The sequence below is a fragment of the Schistocerca gregaria genome, chromosome 5 (assembly GCF_023897955.1).
Source record: "Schistocerca gregaria isolate iqSchGreg1 chromosome 5, iqSchGreg1.2, whole genome shotgun sequence".
NCBI lineage: Eukaryota > Metazoa > Arthropoda > Insecta > Orthoptera > Acrididae > Schistocerca > Schistocerca gregaria.
In genome coordinates, this window is record NC_064924.1 from 409180890 (window position 1) to 409200867 (window position 19978).

At 42.6% G+C, this 19978-nt stretch overlaps 1 protein-coding gene across 1 annotated transcript; it reads left to right on the forward strand.

Moving 5' to 3' along the window:
- Window positions 1–796: 796 nt before the first annotated feature.
- Window positions 797–19749, forward strand: LOC126273360 (trypsin delta-like). The gene is made up of 2 exons (XM_049976909.1): window positions 797–972; window positions 19142–19749. The coding sequence occupies exons 1-2, from the start codon at window positions 797–799 to the stop codon at window positions 19743–19745; spliced, it is 780 nt and encodes a 259-aa protein (XP_049832866.1). The 3' UTR covers window positions 19746–19749.
- Window positions 19750–19978: the final 229 nt, after the last annotated feature.

Here is a 19978-nt window from a genome sequence, read left to right on the forward strand (position 1 = left end):
AACGATAATAGTATTCGGTTATAACGCAAAATCTGACAAAGTCACTTTAAGTAATGTTTACGGATATCCTTGCGTTCGGTCTATTGCGGTATGCACGGCATTTGTTGATCTCAGTGGATAGATAGACTTATACTGAATGCCTTGAGGGTAACCTCAAAACTAAGCATGGCTGCAAATGATGAAGTGAATGGTAATGTTTCCAGATAAAACGACCATAAATAATATGTGCGTATTTGTTGACAAGCAACTATAATAAGAAGTGCCCGGTAACAACAGTGTTCAGATCCCGATTGGTGTCCCTATGTGGCTAAGAAAGTCCCTACATTTTCTCTGGACAGGTAATATAGGTAATAAGTTTAGATGGCTTCGAGAATACGATAATCGAGTAGTGACCCTAATAAAATATATTTTTAGCAGAATTATTCGTCCTACACGCAGAATAACCTAATAATGATAAACAATAAACAATGAATATTTCTCTTGCCAGATTCTGACTGACTTCCCCGCTGCTGAAACTACATTTCAAAATTTCACTAGGTACAAAACACAAAAGCCAATCTCACGCTTCTGAAAGTGGTGATAATTCAGTGACGCAGTTAGGCGAAACAAATATGCCACTTGTTCTTATCTAAAGGTCTTGTTTTGTTAGTGGTGCTGCATCTGGAAGCGACCAATCAGACTGGACGAAACAAGATTATGGACCCCTTTCCAGTTTCATACGCTTTATTGTCGACAAAATGTTTGGTACGTATTTAAGAGGCGGTGCTTGATGGTGTCATCACGCTCACCTGCAGACATGTTGCGGACTGTTGTGTTGGTACTCCTGGCGGTGGCGCTGTGTGGCGCCACTGCTTCTCCAGTGGGGAATCCCATTCCAGGGAGCAAGCTCTGGAGGTCTCGTCTGGATGGCCGGATCGTCGGCGGTTCCGCAGTCAGTATCTCACAGTATCCCTGGCAGCTCTACTTCACAATGTGAGTTCTAGCATAATATGAGAGAGGTATCATACAATGTTGTAACATAATTTTTGGTAATCGTATTTTTTTCAGATCTCTTGAAATTTCAATCTAGTATGTAAGATATCACATAGTAAAATTGTCAAAGAGAGAAAATCTGACACTCTTTTTCTTCTTCTTCTTGGCGTTTGTTTCTTTCATAATATGCCTACAGAAATTGCGTTCATAATTTTTCCCAAATAGTTGTCTTGAGGTTTCACCTGTCACTGCTCTTTCACCATCTCATCCAACTATCTCTTTAGTGTCCTTCTTTGTAAATATTCTGAAACATCCACCACTAGTGCCGGCTCGTAGGCATTGAGGCATTATATTCTCCCCATCGAAGTCTTCATTTTATGGCCAGTGTTACACAGGTCATTCTCGTTTATAAGAAGGCCCACAGGACAGATACACACAATTATAGGCCTATATCATTAACGTCAATCTGTTGTGGAATTATGGTACATGTTTTATGCTCATGAATTATGAAGTTTTTGGAAAATGCAAATCTCACAAGTTAACTTAGATTCCGCAGAGACCTTGCGAAACTCAGCTCGCTCTGTTCCTCCGTGATATCTTTAGCGCTGTTGATCATGTTGATGCCGTATCGCTTGACACCCTCACACGCTGCCGTTTAGTGAAAGAAAATACGAACGTACCGAGTATCCGACCAGATTTGTGACTGGATTCAATACTTCCTTGCAGACAGAACTAAGCACGTCGCTCTTGACGGAACAAAATCGACAGTTGTACAGGTTCTTTCCGCAGTACCCCATGGAAATGTTAGAGGACCGTTAGTATTACCGATATATACAAAGTAGCAACGCCAGAAGACTGTATCGATTTTCAGAATGACCACCAGAGAATTGATGAATGGTCAGGCTCTAGCAGTTGACCCTGAACGTAAATAAATGTAATGTACTGCGCATACGCAGGAAAATAAAGCGTTTACTGTACAAGTACACTATAGATGAGAAACGGGTAGACCCTAACTGCCGTAAAATGTTTAGGAGTAACTACCCAGAGCGACCTTAAGTCGAATGAGCACACAGATCACAGCGGGAAAAACAGAAGAGTAGATGCGAGACTGAGCTTCGTAGGAAGAATCTTAAGGAAATGTCTCACAGCGGGAAAAGTAGAAAAGTAGATGCTAGACTGAGGTTCGTAGGAAGAACCTTAAGGAAATGTAACTCATCTAAGAAGGAAGTGGTATATAAGGTGCTTGTTCGAACGATTCTTGAGTACTGTTCAACAATGTGGGCTCCTTACCAGGTAGGACTAATAGAAGAGATAGAGAAGAACCAACAAAGAGCTTCGCGTTTCGTCACGGGGTCGTTTAGTCGGCGCGAGAGCGTTACCGAGCCTTGCCGCAGTGGTAACAGCGGTTCCCGGTGGACTGTTGTCGGGCTGGGCTAGCACTTGTTTGGGTGAACATCCGGTCTGCCCACAGCTATTGGCAAGCGGGTTGCACTGAGCCCTTGTGAGGCAAACTAAGGATCTACTTGACTGAGAAGTAGCGGCTCGGAAACTGACATACGGCCGGGAGAGCCGTGTGCTGACCACATAACTCTTCATATCCGCATCTGGTGATGCCTATCGGCTGAGGATAACACGGCAGCAGGTTGGTACCGTTGGGCCCTCATGGCCTGTTCGGGAGGAGTTTAGTTTTTAGTTGTGCATCACAGAGAGGTTTGCTATTGAAATTTCGAGAGAGCACTTCGAGGAAGAGTCGGACAACATGTTATTGCTCCCGCATACATCTCGCGTATTGACCACGACGAGAGAATCCGAGAAATTACGGGCAATACAGAGCCTTATCGATAATTCTTCTTCTCACACGCCAATTGCGAGCGGAACAGGGTAGGCAGGTTCAGTTAGTGGTACCAGGAACATGCTCCGTCACACACCATTAAGTGGCTTGCGGAGTTTGATGTAAATGCAGATATTGCGCAATTCATCGTTAGTCGTCGGTCTCATGCTGGGTTACGAAACAAAAATTGATATTCGGATGTTATCTGTCTTTACGACATTTGAGATACGTTTCAAAAAGACTTGGATTTATTGCGTAACTTTTGTGGGTGACAGAGCCTTTTAAGCGATATTATATTGCCTCGGAGAGAGAACAGCTCCGACAGCTGCCTGCAGAGACAGTGCTTGTAGCGACTCTGTCGTAACTTTGAAGCTTAAATGTCAGATGTCACCTGATTTAAGTCAGACTATAGTGTCTTTGCTTGTTTTATTGGCTGGCCTGCTAATGTATCACTATCTATGAGTCGTGGGAAGAAAAACAATTATGTATCTGGTCACATTTGTCCTCAGCTAATCTGACGAATAGCCCGCATCTCGTGGTCGTGCGGTTGCGTTCTCGCTTCCCACGCCCGGGTTCCCGGGTTCGATTCCCGGCGGGGTCAGGGATTTTCTCTGCCTCGTGACGGCTGGGTGTTGTGTGATGTCCTTAGGTTAGTTTGGTTTAAGTAGTTGTAAGTTCTAGGGGACTGATGACCATAGATGTTAAGTCCCATAGTGCTCAGAGCCATTTCAACCATTTTTTTAATCTGATGAGTATTAGCACAAGGACTATCCATTACATTTCTTCCGCCGGCCGCTGTGGCCGAGCGGTTCTAGGCCCTTCAGTCGGGAACCGCTTTGCTGCTGTTCGTATACTGCCTCGGGTATGGATGTGTGTGGTGTCCTTAGGTTAGTTAGGATTAAGTAGTTGTAAGTCCAGGGAACTGATGACCTCAGATGTTAAGTTCCATGGTGCTTAGAACTATTTGAGCCATTTGAACATTTCTTCCGTTAAATGACGCCCCAGCCTTCCAGCTGTCTTCTCTCACTCATACCACAGTCAGTAATTTTCCTACTGTGAAACGTGTCGCTGTCCGCTACGTACAGATGAAGCACATGAACAGCAACTATGCTGGATTGAATGTGGTACTTCAGGGCAGTACTGCTGTACAGCTACCTCATTACTCTTTGTGTCAGTTGCTTTATGTGTCTCGTTTATTACGATTTTTGTGTTTTGTATAATATTTATGAAAATAGTGAGTAAGAATATACAATACTGGGTCTATGTTTCACCAACTTTTATTTTGAGCGGCGTAAGTTTGTGTTTCTAACCCCTTTTTCAGTGTTGCTTTTTTTTTTTTTTCAAAGACTTTATTGTTCCTTCTTGTGTGCTTTGAAGCAAGGATTCTAACAGTCACCTAATATATTAAGTGGTAATTAGAAATACATTGAGATCCTACAGTGTAACTTACTTCACGTTCCGACCCTGACTGAGGATTTAGTACCATCAGCCGCTGTGGCATCCTCTGCCGGTGACGACATTCGGATGCGATACGGAGGTATCGAATCATCAATCTGCTCTCTCGGCCGCTAATCAGCTTCCCAGACCTTGGAGCCGCAACTCTTCGCTCAAGTAGCTCATCAATTGGCGTAGTAAGACTCAGGGCACAACATTACAGTCCTCTGACCATGGATGGCTCTAAGCACTATGTGACTTAACATCTGAGGTCATCAGTCCCCTACATTTAGAACTACTTAAACCTAACTAACCTAAGGACATCACACACACACCCATGTCCGAGGCAGGATTCGAACCTGCGACCGTAGTAGCATCGTAGTTCCGGACTGAAGCGCCTAGAATCGCACGGCCACAGCGGCCGGCTCTGACCATGGAAAAATCTGTGGGAGTACAGTGAATCGAACTAGGGTCCTCCGTATGCCAAACAGACGCGCTGAGCTCTCAGGTATGGAAGGAAAGAAATAACATGATGAGTTTTACGTCAATCTGTCGGTTAAGTCAGTGGAGACTGCGTAATAGCTCTTACTAGCGAAGGACGGGTAGGAAAATCGTCCATATCTTTAATGGTACCACCGCAGCATCCCCATAAGGCGATTTAGCGAAATTACGGAAGACCTACATCTGGAAGACCTGAGGATTTGAACCGTCGTCGTCCTTAACCCGAGTTCTGTGCCTCATCGCTGTGTCTCCTCGCTTGGGCGCAGGTACTGTGGTGGACTTTCTACAGTACAAAAGAAAGAAATTGAAGTACGACATTACATTGATGGTGTGACTTGAAAATTACATTGCCAAGAGGAATAGTCAATATTCGGGGATATGACAAGACCAATCATTCGAAGGAAAAAGTCTAGTGAATATGGGCTCTAAAATGCAAAGGATGTGTTTCACAGTAACGAAGAAGAACAATTTCTCATAGCTCGTAAACTATGTACATTAGAGACTGGATGTTTGTTCTTGTTTTGGTCCATACTACCATTCCTCAAAATATGGAAAGCAAAGAGCTTGCTGTAGACGAGATTTGTTTCATACAATCGAAGATGAAGAATTGCTCCTAGATCTTAAGGTGTGCCTTTTAGAGCCCATGTCTATTAGACCCATTCGTTTCGACCGATGATTCCTATCACATTCCTGAATACGCACCATTCCTCCTGGGACGCCACATACGTTTAGTTTCTGGCTACACCACTTCGACAACGAGGCACTCACGAAGCTGCGTTGGCTATTCCAGTAATTCTGACAGTATTTACAAAATATTCAAAATTATACACTGAAGCGCCAAAGAAACTGGTATAGGAATGCGTATTGAAATACAGAGATATGTAAACAGGCAGAATACGGCGCTGCGATCTGATAAGCCTGTATAAGACAACTAGTCTCAGGCGCAATTGTTAGTTCGGTTAATGTTTCTACAATGGCAGATTTTCAAGATTTAAGTGAGTTTTAACTTAGTGTTATAGTTGGCGCACGATCGATGGGACACAGAATCTCCGAGGTAACGATGAAGAAGGGATTTTCCCGTACGATATTTCATCAGTGTACTGTGGATATCAGGAAACCGGTAAAACATCAAATCTCCGACATCACTGCAGCCGAGAAATATCCTGCAAGATAGGGACCAAAGATGACTGAAGAGAATCGTTCAACGTGACAGAAGGGCAACCCTTTCGGAAATTGCTGCAGATTTCAAAGCTGGACCATCAAAAAATGCGAACCATTCAACGAAACACCATGGATATGGGCTTGGATCCGAAGGCCCACTCGTGTACCCTTGATGACTGCACAACACAAAGCTATATGCCTCGCCTGGGCCTGCCGACACCGACATTGGACTATTGATGACTGGAAACATGTTGCCTGGTCGGACGAGTCTCGTTTTAAATTGTATCGAGCGGTTGGAGATGTACGGGTATGGAGAGAACCTCGTGAATCCATGAACTCTGCATGTTAGTAGAGGACAGTTCAAGCTGGTGGAGGCTCTGTAATGGTGTGGGGCGTGTGCAGTTGGAGTGATATGGGACCCCTGATACGTCTAGATACGACTCCGATAGTTGAGACTTACGTAAGCATCCTGTCTGATCACCTGCGTCCATTCATGTCCTTTCTGCATTCCGACGGACGTGGACAATTCCAGAAGGATAATGCGACACTCCATATGTTCAAACTTGCTTCAGAGTCGCTTCAGGAACACTCTTCTGAGCTTAAACTTTTCTGCTGGCCACCAAATTCCCCAGACATGAACATCATTGAGCATGTCTGGGATGCCTTGCAACTTGCTGTTCAGAAGAGATCTCCACCCACTCGTACTCTTACTGATTTATGGACAGCCCTGCAGGATTTATGGTGTCATTTCCCTCCAGCACTACTTCAGACAACCATGCCACGTCGTACAGCGGCTCTTCCGCGTGCTCTCCGGGCTCTTCAGTGTATAAGTGAACAACGCAGGATTGGTAAGGGATGGGGTTAAGACAGTGTACAGTTATCGTGAGACCAAAATGTATTTGGTGGCTAAAACGTCTGATACTTTTCAGTTTCCTTAATTTCAAACCTTGAAAGTATCTGTTCTCTCTTTCCTTAATGCAGCATCTACGGAATAATTTTGGTTAATTTCGAAATACTGCTCCAAAGTGGAGTACGATTCTTGCAATTTTCAGAATATATTATTTTCTTTCATTCGTGTATGTACATGTGCATTTGTCACCCATGCAGTACTAGTCAAGCTCGTACAAAATGACATTATCACTCTACTTTTATTCATTGACAGTTGTACGTCGTAGTCGTTTAACACATTTTTTCATGTCATCGTTTTGGTGTGGTAGGTCACAGAATAATGCTACCTATTCAGGTTGACAGTACGTCGACGAACCGCAGAGAACAGTTTCTGAGCTAGATTTCAAAGAATTGGTGAGGGGTGTGTTATGGTGCGATTTAAGTAGTTGGCATTTGACAGTAGCGGGGTACACTGCTCCCGCCGCTAATACTGTAGCGTTTCACTGTGTGGCCACCCCAGTTCATAGAGTCTGCCAGCCCTCAAGCAGTAAGTGACGAGAAAATGTCGATGTAACACTTAAATTCCATAGAACATTTGCTCCTCCATGTTGTAGCCTGAGATATTTTTCATATTTGGAAAAACCTTACTTTTGCGGAGTAATTTTTGTAATTTTTTTAAGTCTACAGCACACAAGAAGAGAACGATTTCATCTATGAAAGGAATAAGAGTACTTATTAAACTTCTATTACAGAGCTGGCCAGAGGGGAAAGTTCGAAAAAAGATCCATGGTATAACACGCTTCCCTACTTGACGCAGCAGTCTTACAGCTTTGGACCTTGAAGGTCAAATGTCAGCTAATTTGAATGACAGTAGCTCAGTTGGTAGAGCACTTGCCCGCGAAAGGCAAAGGTCCCGTGTTCGAGTCTCGGTCGGGCACACAGTTTTAATCTGCCAGGAAGTTTCATATCAGCGCACACTCCGCTGCAGAGTGAAAATTTCATTCTGGAAACACTACACAGTCTTTGCATGTTTTATTTTCTTCGACCAAAGAACGCTTTCAATGACTGTGGACTGGTAACCTCTGCTTGGAACTACTTTTCTAATCTAGTATCACCAAAAACTGGCAGTTAAGACAGTAAGACAATAAGAGAGTAGGATTTCGCAGCCAGCGGTCATTTAAAAATAATTTATGTAATGTAGATTTGACCAGCAGATGTCACGAGAGGAGGAGCCGTCAATATAATAGGAGGCGGGGTTCATTGTGCTGTCAGTATATTAACAGCATCAGCAGAATGGGTCAGTCAGGATTGCCCGGCGATTTCGAAAGTGAACTACTCGTGGATATCACCTGAGTAACAAATCCATCAGGGACGTTTCAAACGTTTAGACGCTGCCCATGTCGACTTTGGTGACGGCATCGTGAGGTGGAAACACGAAGGAACAACCAGAGCTAATCCAACGCCAGTGACAGTGACCGTCGAGTATCGCAGAGGGTGGTTGTTAAACTTCCAATAAAATCACCAGAAGCAATCGCTCTTGAATTCCAAAATGATACCAAAAGTCCAATTAGCACAACGCCTGTGTGTAAGGATTTAAAAAGAGTAGGGTGCGATGGTCGAGAAGTATCGGAAAAGCCATACATTTCTGTAGTCAGAGGTAAGCGACTCTTGAGGTGGGCTAAACAGTGTACGACTGAAAACGAGTGATAAATCACCCTACACCCTGTGGAAATCCGGTGGAAGGGTTTGCGTTTGGCAAATACCTGGCAAACGTTTCCTACCATCTTATGTAGCACTAACGGTGAAGTACGGCGGAAGTGGTATTACGGTAGTGGGTGTTTTTCGTGGTTCGGTTGTGGTACCCTCATTCCAACGAAGAAAACGCTAAATGCGGAAGGATATGAACACATTTTACAGCGTTATGTACTGCGTACATTAGAGGAACAGGTGGGAAACGATGATTATTTTTGCCAGCATGACAACACACCCTGCCATAAAGCTGCATCTGAGGGGCAATGGTTTCTGGACAGTAATATTCCAGTAGACTGGTCTCGCCAGAGTACAGACCTGAACTAATGGAAGACCTACGGGATGAGCTAGAAAGTCGACATTGGTTCTGACCTTAGCATCAACATCACTACCATCTAGGATTTCGGCTCTTGAGGGGTAATAGGCTGCCATTTTGGCACAGATGTTCAGACAACTCATTGATATGAGTCCGTAGCAGAATCAAACCGTCACAAAGACGAAGAGCATACAAATCCCATACCAATATCCACTAATAAGTGTTCTGATAGTTTTGAACAAATGTGATTTTATTTGGTGACAAAATGTAACATGTTATTTCTGCAAAATTTGAAGTAAAACACTATACAGCAGGCAACAGGAAGCACTCGCAGGTCTCAGGAGTCACCAGCTACTGCGTAAGTGGTACTATATCACGACTGTAGCTTCCGCCCCTTTCACCAATAGCAACGAATCAAAAATTCACACTACATTTGCAATCAACAGCATTATACCAGGCCACAGTCCATGGATACCCACGACTGTAGCTTCCGCCCCTTTCACCAATAGCAACGAATCAAAAATTCACACTACATTTGCCATCAACAGCATTATACCAGGCCACAATCCATGGATACTGTCACCAAATAAAATGCATTACGCCATAACGGCCAGCAGTTACCAAATAATGAATGTAAAGGAAAAACACTACAAGCCACAGTAGTCACCCAGATGAAATCTACCTTGCAGTAGCAACCGTAACTTTATTAGTTTTATCACGTGGGGAAAGGTCAGTTTACATCGTAAAACGCATTATATCGGAAGAAAAGTTGATTCTGAACTCTGACGCTAGTGAAAGCAATAGTAGCTCCACTGTTGTGTGTAGTACTGCAGAACAATATCACTCTGGGAGTTTGAATAGAAACATCTGTGCATTCAAAGTGGTGACAAGTTATCTAGTTCTAGTGAATTTTCGCTGCACGAACTTAAATTTCAAGTGCTACGTTTGGTTTTAAAGTAGGTAATATTACATTTTTATTGAATATTTAGAGGCAAATGGTATTTTATTCTCTATAGTGTTGGCTGTGACGATGCCTACCCCATATTAAACTATCTCAACGGTTTGTTTGAAACGTATCGGAGGAAGATATTGGGTTCCAGATAGCACAGAAACGATGTAAATTGAGTAAAAATAACACAGAGGAAGAAGATACTAGACATTTTGCAAAAACTATCAATTAACCGAGAGAGAAACATTCTGTTCGAAGAAGAACATTATGTTATGTTATGTTGTGTTAACTGGGGACCTAGAAACGATGGAGAGGTTCCGTCCCCGCCGCAGCCGCAGTGGTCCGCTACCCCACGACGACTACCGCAGTCCACTTCACCCCTCCGCCGCCACACACCGAACCTAGGGTTATTGTGCGGTTCGGCCCCCGGTGGACCCCCAGGGAACGTCTCACACCAGACGAGTGTAACCCCTATGTTTGCGTGGTAGAGCAATGGTGGTGTACGCGTACGTGGAGAATTTATTTACGCAGCAATCGCCGACATAGTGTAGCTGAGGCGGAATAAGGGGAACCAGCCCGCAATTTTCGTTTCCGAGGCAGATGGAAAACCGCCTAAAATCATCCACAGACTGGGCGGCTCACCGGAACTCGACACAAATCCACCGGATGCATTCGTGCCAGGGACCGGCGCTCCTTCTCGCCCGGAAAACAGTGCGTTAGACCGCACGGCCAACCCGGAGGTCTAGAAGAACATTAGGTGATAGACTTAAAACTTTAGGAGAAAACAAAGAGGTGACCATAAAATAGGGAATAATAGGTTATTCTTGGAGAGCATTCATCGATGAACATGAAACCGTATTGTACAATCACGTTGAAATTTTTAGTTAGTTAACTTACGCCTTTGAGTAAAAAGGAATTGTTAAATGTAGTGTACAAATAAATAGTTGAATATAAATCATCAGTTGAATAAGGCAAAAATAAAGCGGGTAAAGACTTTTGCTATAGTTTTGTGAAAAGGCATGAAGACATGAGTTTGAGGAGAGATGAACCCATGAGATTGTAGAGAGCAGCAGGTTTCAGAAAGGAACACGTTGATAGCTTCTTTGAAAGACTAAGATGAGCTGGAAGACGACTTCGTGTCAAAAACCACTTAAGACCCAATTATAACTGTCTTCAACAAAAATGGCTTTTTCACAGATAACAGTTTTAGGTCCGATCCAATCGTGCAAAAACTTAAATAATCAACACGAAAAGCTGGAAAAAACAAATGTATATTGTTATGACATTAGAGTTTTAAAATCCTGTTAAGTAATATGTCGTAGTACTGTTTGGTCTGAAGAATATTTAAATACATCCTTCAGATAATACTATAATTTCGAAATAACTTGCTTGTCCGACACGATCCGACCTTCCCCTAGTTCCTTACATAGACTTATCTTCCTTGGATAACTTTTAAGATTATTCATAATAAAGTGGAAGAAGTAATTTTACATTGGTATTACACATCAATATGTAAATGTGGCTACATGCTGAACATTTTCAACTTTTTCCTGCATTTATATTACATTAACTGAAGTTCTTCTTCAGGAAAAAAGGTGCTGCAAGGATAAAAGTTTACAGTTTGTTTTCAGATTTAACTTTCTTATCATTGAGTAACCGATGAAAAATTTTGATGGTAACGTTCTGCAAACCTTTTTACGCTAAAGGCAACCTTAATGTGAAAAAACGAATGTTAGATTTTCTTTTGTTATTGTAACTGTGTGCATAGTTGGTCCTTTTGAACTCCATGAGGGAATAAATACACTGTGAAGCAGCAGTCAAAATGACTAATTCCTTAAGCAGATGTCCACAACACTTCGTTTCAGCAATGAAAACTTCAGACTTTCTTGTTACAGATGAGTTTCCCCAGTACATGATTCCATACGACAGTACATGTGGGTACCTAAAAATTTTGAAGTTTACATCCTATGTATTTATTATTTCCGCACCATGTGTTACATTTGTCATTTTCTATGTGTAAAACTGAATACATTGTATTCTTTTATATTTAAATTGAGAATATTTGGAGAAAACTGCACAATAATTTCTTTAAGAACGTGGTTTAACATTTCTTCTGTTGCTGTACCTATGTTCAGACTGACTACAATGCTAGCGACATTTGCAAAAAGAATTGATTCTGCTTACTGTATATTAGACCTAAAATTATGTACGAGAAAATATAGAGGAACTAAGATTGGGCCTTGTGGAACACTTTACGTGATTTCTCCACAGTCAGAAGGATCTTCCCAGCTTATATAGGTCGAATTGCATTCGTTTGGTTAGATATGACGTTATCCATTGGGTGGCTGTACCATCAATTCCAAAATATCTGAGTTTATCTAAGAGGATATTGTGACCTGCACTGGAAAATACCTTAGATAGGTCACAGGAAACAGCAGTTGGTGCTATTTTGTTATTTAATGCTTGCCAAACTTGGTAAGTGAAAGTGTAATAGGAATTCTCAATTGAAGAACTGTTCTGAAACCCAAACCGCGACTTACTGACATTATTGCGACAGAGGTAGATTGTTATTCTTTAGTACATCATCTTATCAAAATTTTGAGATAATGGTGTTAGTACTGAAGCTGGTAGGTAGCTACTGACATCTCTCATGTTTCTCATACAGGGATTTAACAATGATATATCGAAATCTCTCTGGAAAAATGGCGTGAGTTAGTGATATTTTACACATTTCAGGAAAGGCAGTACTTACTATATACAAAATACATTTAATGCTTGAGAATAATTGGATGTAAAATGACCATCTGAAGAACGATCATATGCTTTACATACCTTTTTATTTAACTGCCTTGGTCGCAAAGTTTTCGTACAAAAGTACTGGTTTCGGCAATGCAGTAGCCATCTTCAGAATCTACAATAGAAGTAAAACAAGAAAGCAATGTTGTCTGCTGCAGTAGATGTTAAAAAACAAAACAGGAATTGTAATATAATCGCGATGTTCCTCTCATTCTACTAAACTGCAAGAATTCATAAAAATGTATGGTGGGCGTTCAAAAAGTGATGTAACTTATCTTTTTTCTTGGCTAGTTTCGGTTGAGAAAATGCGGAACTTGCAGTGGGACATCGTGTAACATGACCGCTTCAGGCCTTATAGTTTCACAAAGTTCCGATAGGAGGCGGTGCTACACGTAGCCTTCAAAATGTCGCCTGTGACGCAGAAGCATTCTAAACAGAGCGTTTTTTTGGCGGAAAACCCAGGACTAGCAGATATTCATAAGCGCTTGCAGAGCGTCTGCGGAGACCTGGCAGTAAACAAAAGCGCGTTGAGTCGTTTGTCTAGGAGTCTGTCATCGCAACAAGTCGTGCAAAATCCGTCTCATGTCTTGCATGCCGGCCGACCTCATGCAGCTGTGACTTCTGCAATGTTGGAAGGTACGGACCCTCTCATTTGAGACGATCGACGGATCACAATCAAACACCTTGCTGCTCAACTGGACGTCTCTGTAGTGCTAACACACTCATCCACCAGTGAGGGTATTCAAAATGAGTACCTGCTGGTCCTCGCCGCCTAAGAGAAAACCATAAAGAACAACCAAGGACCATTTTTAAGAATTGCTTGCGCGTTGAGAGACTGTCGGACATTGTCTAAAGGCAATGAAACATGGATTTATCATACTGAACCTCAATCAAACGGCAATCCACACTTACTAGGGACATTGCATAAGCGCACTCATGGGTAAAGAAAATAATAAACATCAGTTTTACCAATAGAAAACTAGGGAATTACCAAACACCATCTCTCCTCCGAATGAAATGCGCAAATGCCTGAGCTTAGGACTTCCATCTGTTTGCCCAATGAAGAACGCACTCTGCGCGAAGCAGTGTGTGGATGATGGGAGGATGCTGATGGAGCAAGATGCTGCCTCTGATGTCGACGGGTCGTGTGGTACCATACGGACGTAGAAGCCCTCTCAATAAGGAGGTGTAATGCTATCTCATTTAACACTGATTATGTTGACACATAACGTTTTGTAGTTAAATGAGAGTAGACCGATATAGTGTACTGGAGTCCTGAATAAAACCAACCTGCTTTCAGAAAAAAATAAGTGTTGCATTACTTATTGAATGCCCCTCATAAAACTAACACGGGTTAGAGTTCATGTTGTATATTAATGACATCAGTGACCTTGCAGACAATATTACTAGTAATCTCAGACTTCTTGGAGATAATGCAGGTATCTTCATCGATGTACAGTCTGAATTAAGCTGCACTAAAATTTATTTAGACCTATATTAGCTTTCACTATTGTGCAAAGATTGGCAACTTGCTTTGAAAGTTCAGAAATTTAAAGCTATACACTTCATAAAATGAAAAAAAACTCAAATTTACCATTTGATCACGTTGGAATGACGCCTCATCCGTAAAAAGAAAACATTTGCACTGAAATGAGGATTGACACATTGTTGGATGAACCATTCGCGGAAGTGCACCCGTGGAGGCCAATCAGCTGCTGATAGTGCCTGCACACGCTGTACACGGTACGGAAACAACTGGTTCTCCCGTAGCACTCTCCATACAGTGACGTGGTCAACGTTACCTTGTACAGCAGCAAGTTCTCTGACGCTGACATTAGGGTTATTGTCAACTGCACGACGAATTGCCTCGTCCATTGCAGGTGTTCTCGTCGTTCTAGGTCTTCCCCAGTCGCGAATCATAGGCTGGAATGTTCCCTGCTCCCTAAGACACCGATCAATTGCTTCGTACATCTTCCTGTCGGGACACCTTCGTTCTGGAAATCTGTCTCGATACAAACGTACCGCGCCACGGCTATTGCCCCGTGCTAATCCATACATCAAGTGGGCATCTGCTAACTCCGCATTTGTAAACATTACACTGACTGCAAAACCACGTTCGTGATGAACACTAACCTGTTGATGCTACGTACTGATGTGCTTCATGCTAGTACTGTAGAGCAATGAGTCGAATGTCAACACAAGCACCGAAGTCAACATTACCTTCCTTCAATTGGGCCAACTGGCGGTGAATCGAGGAAGTACAGTACATACTGACGAAACTAAAATGAGCTTTAACATGGAAATTAAGCGTTTCCGGACACATGTACACATAACATCTTTTCATTATTTATGTGTGAGGAATGTTTCCTGAAAGTTTGGTCTTACCTTTTTGTAACACCCTGTATAGCAACTTTCTAAGACTAGGGATGAGTACATGTTCTCTCATATGACGAGAAACATAGGGAAAGTTTCTGCTGGAAAATTCAGCAAAGGTGTAATTAGTTTTATAGGAATTTCAGCGGAAGAGAGAGGCCGAGCAGCCAACAGCTCGTCACAGCTTAAGGCAAATATTGCGTGCAGAGGCGTAAACTTGTAGGTTCACCAGCATGCATCCACTGTAAACTCGAGCGACCTTGGGTAATCTTTTGCTCAATTTGTCACGTAACTAACCATCCACCGTAGACATGATTGTCATCCTAAAAATAGTACCGAACTTTGAACCGGAATCGGACGATTTTCGTAGTACTGAACAACATCGTAATGTAAGCATGGGAACAATTTTGTATAGAAACTTCTAGTTAACCCTCTGAGAGTTAATATATAATATTGTGTTTAGGATTACTTCACTTTCTGATGTTGACGAGATGCGTTATCCTGAAAACTGTTTTTGTTGTCACATTGAAAACTGTGTAAAAGGGTGTATTTTTGTGCGAATATTGCGACATTAAACATGCCATTTCAACTTACACAGTTGTCTCCAGTCCTAGAGTAAGTAAACCAAAAATATTGTACCTTACACGGTTTATTGGTAAAATACTAGGGAAATGCAATCATTCTACAAAGGAAATTGCTTACAAGTCACTCGTGCGTACCATCCTAGAATAATACTGAAGAGTGGGGTTGGTCGGCTAATTTGAGGGACGGAACCAATCAGCGAGGTCGTCAGTCCCATCGGATTAAGGAAGGAAGTCGACCATGCCCTTTGAAAGGAACCATCCCAACATTTGCCTAAAGTAGTTTAGGGAAATCACGGAAAATCTAAATCAGGTTTGCAGGACGCGGCTTTGAACCGTCTTCCACCTAAATGCGAGTCCATTGCGCTAACCACTCCGCCACCGCACTCGGTTAAGTATGTGGTATCCGCACCAAGTAGGACTGACAGCGGGCAGACAAGGGCGACACAAAAGGTCACAGGTTTGTCTGACCCGCGGGAGAGCGTCACTGAGATGCTGAAAGAAAGAAATGAACTGGCAGACTTTTGACTGCAGATGGAAATCGTCCCAAGAATGTCTACTACAAAAGTTTCAAGAACCGGTTTCCAATGATGACTAGCAATGTACTACAACCTCCTACATACCGCTCCCGTATTAACGGTGAGGATAAGATTACATTAATTACAGCAGGCTTAGTGGCATTTAAACAAAATCCTCCCCCCCCCCCTCCATACGTTAATGGAAGGTGAAAAAGCCCTAGTAACTTTTATAATGGCATGTATCCTCTGCGTTTCGCAGTGTATAGATTTAGATGTAGATGAAGTAAGATAGCCTCCTAACGAGGACTTTTACGATATTTGTTTCCTCCAATCGGTTATCTAAATCTTTACATCTAGTTATGTGCAACTCAATGTATTTCTTGTAACTACTCCAGTCTGTAGTATTTAGGATCAAATAATTCTAGTGTCAATTTATCCTTTGTACCAGGTGACTAATATATAATTTGAATTTTTCCTGATTATCGTCCCAAGGGATAAACTCTTTTGAATGAGTGGTTACCTACTCCGCCACGCCACCTATCAAATAACTAAGTGTAAAATCTATTTTCTTAGATCTTTTCACCCCTTCAATAAAGATCTAGAGAACACAAGAAATAGCTCTGATGTACGTCACCATCTGGGTTAAATTTAGGAAACCCTTTGATAAATTCGACCCACTTCCCAGGTGAGGTTTCTGTTTTAAGTATCCTGAAAATTCTTTATTATATTTAACCTACCTTTTGCTTGTTTCTTCTTTTGTTTTCTTCAGTTACGTCCGGAGATTTTGAAATTCCTCTTCATTTTTAATTAAATCTTCTGAAGGCTTACAGGTGAGTCAGTTCTCTCTTGTACATTCTGCTCGACTAGGTCATTCATTTGTTCCCTCAAACTAGTCAAAATATGTTGCGGACGAAGCATTACAAACGAATCCCTTGTCTGCTGTAATACGATCCACCTTACCGCGGTGTCTGATACTTGCTCATTAATATTGTTAAATTCCTGCTCAGTTAATTATTTTAATTGCTTCAAGTACTTGTTCAAATTTACATACTGCTCATTCGCTTCTTTTCATGCTAGATTACACTGACTTCTCACATCTGTACCTAACTCCCTTTTTAAAGCAGTTTTAACTATCTGCCGGCCGAGGTGGTCTAGCGGTTCTAGGCGCGCAGTCCGGAACCGCGCGACTGCTACGGTCGCAGGTTCGAATCCTGCCTCGGGCATGGATGTGTGTGATTTCCTTAGGTTAGTTAGGTTTAAGTAGTTCTTAATTCTAGGGGATTGATGTCCACAGATGTTAAGACCCATAGTGCTCAGAGCCATTTTTTTTGTAACTATCTACAATACCGAAATCTTAGTGTTACTGTTATCTACCTTACTGCTGGATTCATTTTTTAAATTAATCACTAGAGGATTCCAAGTCGCTTAATAATTAATTTTTTTAATTCATCACTACAGTTTTTGAAGTACATTTTTTAAATTTTTTTCTTTTAAATTGCCCTTCTTGGTATGGGTAACGGCATGTGTGCAATAAATTATAATAAGTCTTCTTGCAGCACCAAATCAAGAACTTGTACTGTCAATTTTTTTTAAAAAAAGCTCGAAGTTGAGTTACTATCAAAAACCTACACTCAAAATAGTAGAAAAACAAAACGTCTATCACATATACAGCTCAACCGAATAGTGTTGGTGAGCATAATCTTGTGGTGAACTGCTGGTGTGTGAGTTGCTGTTTATGTCTCATTGGATGACTCGAAAGCGTCGCCGAAGCTCGAACGATGGTGGGTTGTGGCGAGGAGGCATAGTAGGCCGCTATGGGTGCGTCGTAGCGAAACTGTTGTTAACAGTCGGAGATCGTACCAATAGCAATCGTTGACCCTGCGTTGTAGTAAAAAATAACTCGACTCCACATAACTTCTTCGCTTTATTCACGAGTAGTGCTTTTTTTAATAGCAGTTACACTGCGAATTATTGGCGGCTGTGATACTCGGTTTCAAGGACAACAGCGTATTGTTGTAATTTCTTTTCGATCAGTTTCTTGAAAATATTCGTACTACTTGTCTCTAGCATCGATATATTCTCGTCCTTCACTAGGGCACCAAAACGGAGTGTTTAATTAATTTTTTTTATGTTTACTCCGTCTTATCGTAATATATTCCAACTACGAATCTGACCACCTAGAGAAATCCGGGTTACCGTGCTTCTGCTCCTGTTATCGGACTTCTTCTCCTTTGCAGTGTATTTAGTGCTAGAGGCTGAAAGAAGGCTGGAATCCTTCTTGCTTTTACGTATTGACGAACAATGTCTCATCTTTAAACAAGTTCCTATTTTAGTCATTTTATGCATTGCGCTGACATGATATATTACAATCGTATAATAAACGTTTTCATGCACGTATCTTGTGCAATGAGAATACATTTTGACAAACAAAAGGACCGAGAACATAGACAGAATTACAGGTTGTAAAACTGCTTCTGTTTTTGGTTCTATGACGTCACTGTTATTATTGTGAGCGCATTTTTACGCGGGCGCAACATATCTTCAAGCCGCTACTTCGAAGAACTAGCCACACACAGCAAGTAGACATGCGAAAGTCGTCGACCCGTCTTGCAGATATGTTGCGCCCATGCACTTTGCGTTCGTTACCTGTACAAATTTTTTTCTCAGATAATATGCTGTCGGAAACGTAACTACAAACAAAATTGACCATTAAATGTCACGTCCATCTTTCGTCGTTTACCCTAAAATTAAAAGTGATTTTATCTTATTCTGTGAGTCGTCCTCCTGTCTCTCATACCACTGCATACCGTATGGACTTAAATGTTGGCCGGAATTACTGATTCGTGACGTAACGTGCATGTTTATGTCTTCTAATAAACTTTGTTAGTGATCTTGAACAGTCTTTGTAGTGTGCAACCACTGTACGATCTGTACTTGGTCCTGCCAAAAGATACACTTCCGTTTTCACTAGCACGCTGTCAAACATTCAGAAGGATTTCCCTGAAACAATAAAAACAGTTCACGAGGTTGTTTATAAGCTGCGTAATACTATGGCTTGTCTTTCCTCTCCAGAAGCAGCTACTGGTGCGGCGCATCCGTCATCAGCAGCAACTGGGCCCTCTCGGCCGCCCACTGCGTGAAAGGCGCCTCCGTCAGCAGCATGCAGCTGCGGGCCGGCTCTTCGGTCAGGGGTAGCGGCGGCACCGTGCACAGTATTGCCAACTCTCACATGCACGAGAGTTACGGCGACAACGACGACTACGACATCGCCGTCTTGCAAGTGTCCAACGCCTTCAGCTTCGGACCCAACGTACAAGCCGTGGCCCTAGCCTCGTCAGAGCCCCCTGCCGGCACCTCCGCGACAGTGAGCGGTTGGGGCGCGACGTCACCTGGGGACAATGGCGCCTCTGTACTGCGGGCTGTCACCGTCCAGATCATAGACCGCGACGCGTGCGACCGCTCGCTCGGCGGCATCACCAGCCGCATGATCTGTGCAGGGGTGAGCGGAGGCGGTAAGGACGCCTGCCAGGGAGACAGTGGCGGTCCTCTGGTGGCCGGCTCCACCCAGGTGGGCATCGTCTCCTTTGGCATCGGCTGCGGTCTGGGGAACTTCCCGGGCGTCTACGCCAACGTCGCCAACCTTCGGTCCTGGATCAGAACCACTTCTGGAGTCTAAGAGACTGGCCATTTGTATTGCTCATTCCGTTGTCTGATACGTCAGTTTGGATCTCAAGTCCTGGAAATCGCTTCAGGGGAGATACTTTACCTTACAGAATAAGCAACAATATTCATTCGTTGGAACCATGACTTATCATTTATTTGTAAGTGAAAAGTATGAGTGATGTGAAATGTCTCGCAAAAAACTGGATCTGCATTAAGCACCATTGCTTGTCCCAATCTGTTTGATGT